The 7,500-nt window shown below is 41.0% G+C and overlaps 1 protein-coding gene across 1 annotated transcript in view; it reads right to left on the reverse strand.

Annotated features, from left to right (window-relative positions):
• The window catches only part of pde3b (phosphodiesterase 3B), a 52,224-nt gene that overhangs the window by 1,811 nt on the left and 42,913 nt on the right, over window positions 1-7,500 (reverse strand). The window contains exons 5-14 of the mRNA XM_028584163.1: window positions 6,414-6,514; window positions 6,063-6,300; window positions 5,861-5,952; window positions 5,180-5,337; window positions 3,989-4,123; window positions 3,505-3,616; window positions 3,171-3,284; window positions 2,036-2,235; window positions 265-468; window positions 1-52 (exon numbers count right to left, since the gene is read on the reverse strand). The exon at window positions 1-52 is cut by the window's left edge and continues 110 nt beyond it. Coding sequence (XP_028439964.1) covers window positions 1-52; window positions 265-468; window positions 2,036-2,235; window positions 3,171-3,284; window positions 3,505-3,616; window positions 3,989-4,123; window positions 5,180-5,337; window positions 5,861-5,952; window positions 6,063-6,300; window positions 6,414-6,514 — 1,406 coding nt within the window. The remainder of the gene's footprint in view (window positions 53-264; window positions 469-2,035; window positions 2,236-3,170; window positions 3,285-3,504; window positions 3,617-3,988; window positions 4,124-5,179; window positions 5,338-5,860; window positions 5,953-6,062; window positions 6,301-6,413; window positions 6,515-7,500) is intronic.

The following is a 7,500-nucleotide window of genomic DNA, read 5'->3' on the forward strand; positions in this document are numbered from 1 at the left end:
GCCTGTCGTTCTCATTGGTCCAATCAATTCCTGGACTGTTTACATCATTCACCTGTTAACAAACAAGCAAACAAACAAAGATGGATGCCTTATTACAACAGGACAAACGATTTTTCCTGCATCCATTATTCTGCAAACTGCTCAACTAAACTTTAACGTACCATCCTCCTAATGTTTCAATCAATATTTTGCCAGAAATTAAAGGATCAATAAATAGATAATGATCTATTCTGATCATACAACTCAGATTTCTTCATCTCAGACCTTGGCATTGAACTCAGCCAGGAAGTCAAAGTGCTTCTTGAGGTCTGTGGCCAGTATAGCCTCGATGACGAGGAAGCGAAAACGCTTGAACTCCACGTGATCCAGGTTGACCAGGAAGTTGAACTCGGGCCGGGAGAGATAGAGGCTCCAGGCAGACGCAGCATGGTGGTTCTCCAGCACCGACCTGTCATTGTACAGTACCGCCTGCGCCGCACAGGAGGGAAAAGCAAAGCGGTGAGAGAGGGGAAAGATGGCACGCCAAGAAGATTCCTACAATTTCCTTTTAAATGTCAATAATACGTTTGCTTACATAATATGTCTGCGTATGTGTAACCCAATTTGTATTGACTTTAAAAATAGCACTCAGTAAATGAGATAAAAAAGGACATGAGGGTATTTGGTTATGAATGTAGAAATGTAACTGGCTCAAAAGGGCAAGTATAGCTGTGGGGAGAAGCAGGTTAAAAGCGGTTACAGGGACGATAGACAACACAAAAGGCTTACAAGATACTTTTAACAGACAATCAATAACTTTTAACAGACAATCAATAGGTTGGGTTCAGGGTTCCCTCTCCTTTCTTGTAACCCACTTTCCTGGGACTTAAAAAAAGAAAAAAAGACAGACAGTGGGGGTGCTATCACTGGCCATGTTGAGAAAATACAATATTTAAACTGGGACATGCAGTTAACCTTTTAACCCCTCATTTACATGACAGGGAGAGAGAGCACAAATGGCCATGTGGTGTGGAGTTAATTATATACGCTCTCTCCTTGAGACACAGTTTGGAGAGATAATTTAATAATAATTATAAATTTTATTTATAATTTATCTTGGGACATCACATAATGATCGCCTTTCTTATATCTATAAACCTTGCATCGAAAAAGGCTACTTTGAAATGATACTATGCATAGCTTGGTTTTGCGTTATATAGTATGTACGGAAAGGTCATCTAAGGAAAATGTTGACTTTGAAGTTAAAGATTAACTGTAAAACTGGAAACACAGGGTTTCTGTAGGATACTTATAATGCATGAGGACAAAACATAATTTCAAGAATGTTTTTAGTTCCGCAAATTCAACAAGTTGCAAACCTGTTGCGTATAATGTCCGTGTCCCCCCTCCACCCCCCCCGCCACGGAGTGGTTAACTTAGGAAAGTACGGACAAAGGGATAAATGCTGATACTGCAGCAAATGCAAGATCCAAAATGTTATATCGTTTGATGATTATCCATGGAGGATATTGTGTATTTCTTTGTAAAGCTTGAACAACTGTGATAATAGTGCACATACACACATGTACTGTAATGTACAGGTATAACAGAAACGTTTAAAAAGCACAGTGCTCCGGTGCTAACAAGCAAATTGGTCACCAAGTTTGAGAAGATTTACAAATAAAAGACGTAAAAACTCATGTAGTTCATTTTAGCAGGAAGGACGCAAGTTTGAAAAAAAAAAGCTACGATGACATCTAACACTGTGTGCCAGACATCAAGTCCAGGATTGTCCCGATGTACACAAGTACAGGACCAATGTTCGTGGTGTCATCAACTTACTAGGTATATACTGTATGCTGACTGGCAGTTGCTCGTGTAAGTATATACAGTTGTGGTGAAATGTCATTTTGCATAAACCCATAGTTTGAAGATGCGATCTTTTGTATCTGTAAACACAAGTGTGTTTATGTGTCCCAGTGAGATACAGTTAGTTTGTCAATTCAATCTACAACACCTTCAAGTAACAATAAATGCCTATTTTATCTGAAATTACCTGAGGTGCATTAGTGGCTACTAGAAAGGCATTTGTGCGACCGGGATGGTCATAGTCGTGCATTGCAGCTGCTACATAAAGAGCCATGAGCTCCAGGGCAGGTATGTTCCAGGCCAGGCAGCCATAGCTGTCATCTGAAATTGAGGAGCTTTTGGAGGAGGCGTAGGATATTCTGCCTGGAGAGATCCCACTATCTGAATCTGGAACATGACAACAGACAAGATAGCTGTCAATGAATGTCACAGTGATGAAAGAAAAAAAAAAAAAAAAAAAAGTGTAGATCTACACTGCCATTGTAAAATCCGGTTAGAATTGTGGCTTTTTTCTCATCCCCTTCTCTCGGTCCGCGCTTATCAAATGACAGCTGTTTTGGCAGCCTCAGTGTTCGACGTCAGTGAATAAGCCTCAGGTATTTTCTAATGGAGCTAAAATCATTAGCAGAGTAGATAAAAATAAATAAATAAATTAGCAGAGTAGATTAAGTAGAGTATGATGTGGTAGAGTAAAGGCCACACCCAATATAAGAAGAAACTTCTAAAAGCCATCAGTCAGGGTGGCGAAATAGAGAGGAAGAGTCTGCACACTAACATTTTTCTCTTTATTTGGTGACCTAATCGGACATTTCTTTGTAAGATTATTTTGTAAAAATGGCTCGACCTGAGACATCTAAAAGGTTTCACACCTATACAGTACGTATTCTGTCTAGAGGACAACTAGAGACTAATTGTTTTAAGGGGATAGGTTGTTTCTGTGGTTTAACTTTGCAGACATAACTCCTTATCAATGCGCATTCACCCACCTAATAATATGAATTCTCCCACAAGATGCTCATTAGGATTGGTAGACCAAAATGTCTTTAACTGATTAAATGCAGGACACATTCAGAATGTTTTTATTTATTCATGAGATCAGAGTTGTCCATTTAGAATGGTTACTGTGTGCAAGCTTTTATGCAAGACTAAATGATGAACGCCCCTCAAACAACTCAAAATGTTGGACACTGGTTAACATCTGACACATCAGAGATCACATAACGCGATTATGCATTTGGCCAATAATGATTGTTGTGCAGCTATGTGTCTGCATTATAACCCGTGTTTCAACAATCTTTGACCACTGAGATTATGAGCCCTACCTGTGTCACTTCCTGTCACATGCTCACTATGAATCTGCTGGAACCCGGGAATTGGTCGAGTGGTCAGGTACCAGACAGCATGGAGCACATCAGTAGCATGGACCCTGTTGTGATCTGTAACCATAATAGTTCAAATTTAAAATAAATCTATTTTACCATGTACAGTACACCAGCACACAATTGAAAAAATACATAATTTATGGATTACTAACACTGCCTCTTAGCTTTGCCACACAATGGCAATAATACATATGAACATCCTGGAATAACACATCAAACAAACCCCAAATATGAGTCTTTGAATTTCTTGAACACTTCACAGTGTGATACTTACAGGGAATGTCCCTGTAGCCACTTTCCAGAGCACAGAAGTATGACATGAACTCCCTCACAGGGATCTTGAAAATTTCAAACAGACATGTATCCTGGAAAAGGGTGTATGTCACCTGTGGAAAAACAAGCCAGCTTTACTGAAACAGCAATCGGAACATAAGATAACCAGCACCCTCACTGATACTCAGTAGAACATTAAACATAACTTTCATTATCACAGAAGAATTTCACTGGCTGCTGCATGGATTTTTTAAGCTAAAAAAGTCATTTGAACTCCCTGAAATTTGTATAAATTATAATTGAAGTGTTGCATATGTAAATGTAAACTAAAAGGCTAAAAGTCCTGCTAGCAGACTGCAATGATGATTGTATCCAACTTCATGGAACGGTTTGCTTTTCTTTATTAGGAGTGGACAGGCCGGCCAATTAAAAACACATACTACTACAGCTACAGGAGGTGACAGGTCTGTGCTTGTTTTACTAACATAGCTGAGTATCCTTCCGCTCTTCCCTCCTGTTCGGTCCACCAGGTCAAAGATCTGGAAGTTCCAGGTGTTCATCCTCTCCATGAGAGCCTCATGGTCCTCCAGCATAGGATCTACTTTGAACTCCTGCTCACCCTGAGCAACGCAAAATGTTGTAGAGATTAGCACAAGTACTTTTTTCATTGACACATAATGTTCTGAACAAAAAAAAAACTGAATCCATATATACTTAAATCATTGTAAGCAAGTCTACGTACTAAGTATGAGCTAACTGTCTGAAACACAACTATGGCTGATACTTATGGGAAGGAAAACTACAAACAACATGACAAATGGAGTAATTGTTCCATGTGCTGTGCTTCACAAGTCTCAGGAGCTTAGGTGTTGTTTTTGATGCTGCCATGTCTCTGGATAAACACTCAAAGCAACTTATTAAAAACGGTTTCTTTCAATTAAGGAACATTTCTAAGATAAGAGCCTTGGTGTCAAAGGCTGAATTGGAGATGATTATTCATGCATTTATTTCGTCTCCTTTAGACTATTGCAACAGTCTTTTTACTTGTCTTGATAAGAAAGATCTTTATCGCCTCCAGACGGTCCAAAATTCCACTGCTAGGCTCTTAACCCACACTAGAAAAAGGGCACACATCACTCCGGTTTTAGCTTCACTTCATTGGTTACCAGTGAAATTTAGAATACACTTAAAAATGTTGGTTCTAATTTTTAGAGCCTTACAAGGTCAGGCGCCCCCATACATCTCTGACCTTATACAGCTGCGTACGTCCTCACGTAGTCTGAGATCTACAGGTCAGAGATTTTTAGTTGCCCCCTGTACACATTTTAAAACTAGAGGGGACCGTTTGTTTCAAGCGGTGGCACCTAGGCTGTGGAACGCATTGCCTCCTTCCGTACATTGTTTGGACTCAGTTACAAATTTTAAAACTGAGTTGAAAACTCTTCTTTTCAAAGAGGCGTTCAACTAGACTATAGTGTGGTTATGCCGGTTTTATGTGGTTTTCTGCTTATTTCGTTTATGTACTGTAATGTATAAATGTTGTGTATCCATCCCTTTGTTGTGAAGCACTTTGTGATTTTTATCTGTGAAATGTGCTATACAAATACATTTTACTTACTTACTTACTTACTTCAGTAAACAATCGGATTGGAACTAGAAGCCCTGTAATCACAAACCTCTGATTCCTGAGTCTGTTGGTCTATGCTCGAGCTCTTCTGCTTCTCCTCCTCCGCCTGCCCCTGGTTCCCTGCAACGCGTGGACTCCCATCCCCAGACACGTCTGCCTCCACGCTCTCCTCCCTGATCAGAGGCTCTCCTGGGAACTCTTCAGCCGCTGCATACACAGAGCACAGTGAATGGAAAGCCCCCACACACACACACACACACACACACACACACACACACACACACACACACACACACACACACACACACACACACACACACACACACACACACACACACACACACACACACACACACACACACACACACACACACACACACACACACACACACACACACACACACACACACACACACACACACACAGTGGCTAATGCGGTCAAGATGGTTAATAGTGATTGTAGATAACTACTGAGAAAACAAGGCTTATTTTCAATGTGTAGGTCTAGCTATTCAACCATACAATGTGAAATGCTCATTCTTTCGTGCGTGTGCACACCTCTGTCTGCATTTGTGTGCATGAACTTGCATTATATTTGGAGTCCAGCAGAGGGCAGCGTTAACCCCCTAAACTGCTTACAGAAGCGTTACTCTTATAATCTCCAACACCGTAGCACTGGTCAAGGCTGTCTGCCACCACATCAATGTGCATTAAATTGAATTGTATGTACCTGAGCGCCTGCGTTGAGCCTCACTGGCAAATGGTTGATAGGATTCCCCTGTATCTCCGCCGGAAACGCCCTTGAGGATCTGACGACCACAGCTAGAAAAGGACACAGAATCACAGCAATGGCCAATTGCGGCACATCTTTTTGTTAGAAGCACTAACATAACAGACACAGTAACATGCCACTTTATTACTGCAGGTCTCACCTGGTGCACAGGTGAGGAGGGAAGGTGGAGCTACGGAAGGCCTGCTGGAAATCAGGTGAGCTGAGGGTGTAGCCCAAGGGCTTGTGCAGGTTCAGATTGACACTTGGCTTTGTCAGGAAGTCAGCTGTGTCTGGGAACTCCACAGGCGATCGAGTGACGAGAGACGACGAAGAACCTGCACCTACTGCGAGAGGACTGTGGCTTGGTGAGGTGAGTGGACTCAGGCTCGGCGATGCGCCTGGAGAGGACAAAGGGAGAACAGGAAAAGGGAGAGAGGCACGAGATTCAGTCAAAACATGAGCAATTAATCCACATGTAGTGTCTTTGGGAAGTTGTATGGTTAAGTCTCACCTGCTCTCCTGGACCCAGCATGATAGGTGAGGGTAACAGAGGAAGATCTCTGCTTGGGAATGGTGAGCAGATTTGGATTGGGCCCATTAGACAGACCTGAGCTGGAGCACAAAACACATATATTCTACACTGGCTCTAAAATACAACTTTTATTTAGCATAGTTTTTGCACAGATAAGGAATAAGATATCTTATACACGATATCTCACTGTCAGGCGTTTTGCCTCAAACTCTAGGAAGCTCACTGCCAACATAGCTAGTCTCTACTGCCATCCCGTGGAGACATATAGACACTACACCCTGGTGTCCACAGCAAGTTTACTGTTGGAGTAAATCGAACACTGTGTAATGGATTTGTTTACAGTCACTAAAGATGCCTGATTTTCCCTTGAAGCATGTAAACAGGAGGTACCGATATTATAGTCCACTTAAACGTATTCCTTGATTGTGTAAAATGCGGATCGGTTTCTTAGTTTTTACTCAGAGAAGAGACAACACCATTCTATGATGTGTTAAAAACTCCTGCTTTTGTTTTCTCTGTGCAAGCTGAAACTCACACAGGGCTTACAGGTACATTTTATTGTCGGAAGAAACACAATGGAAGGAAGTGATGGAACACAATTTCTCTCCGTTTCTTGTTTGTGGGTGACAGGCTGCTATAAAACAAACTCAGTCAGTTTTATATATACTGTACTTAAATATAATTTTTTTCCCGGTATTTCATATTTACATTTGTTTCTCAGCTGATGATAGCAGGGTCTGGCCTGTCCCATGAAGCAGGATTTGTAGGTTAGAAAGCTAACTTTGCGCTTCTCAGTCTCACATATACAGCTTCAAACAGAGGTGTCATGTTTTTACAGCAGACTTTTTACTTCTACTCCTTACATTTTCACGCAATTATCTGTACTTTCTACTCCTTACATTTTAAAAATAGCCTTGTTACTCCTATTTCATTTTGGCTTGTTTTCCTTTCCGGCTTGTCATTGTTAAAAAAAAACACAAAAACAAAAAGTAAACACGGTTAAAATGCTGACAGCTAAACGGTGTAAAAGTGTGTCTGTATTTCACTGAAGAGGACTGTAACACCA

This window comes from Perca flavescens, chromosome 1, assembly GCF_004354835.1.
Source record: "Perca flavescens isolate YP-PL-M2 chromosome 1, PFLA_1.0, whole genome shotgun sequence".
Classification (NCBI taxonomy): domain Eukaryota; kingdom Metazoa; phylum Chordata; class Actinopteri; order Perciformes; family Percidae; genus Perca; species Perca flavescens.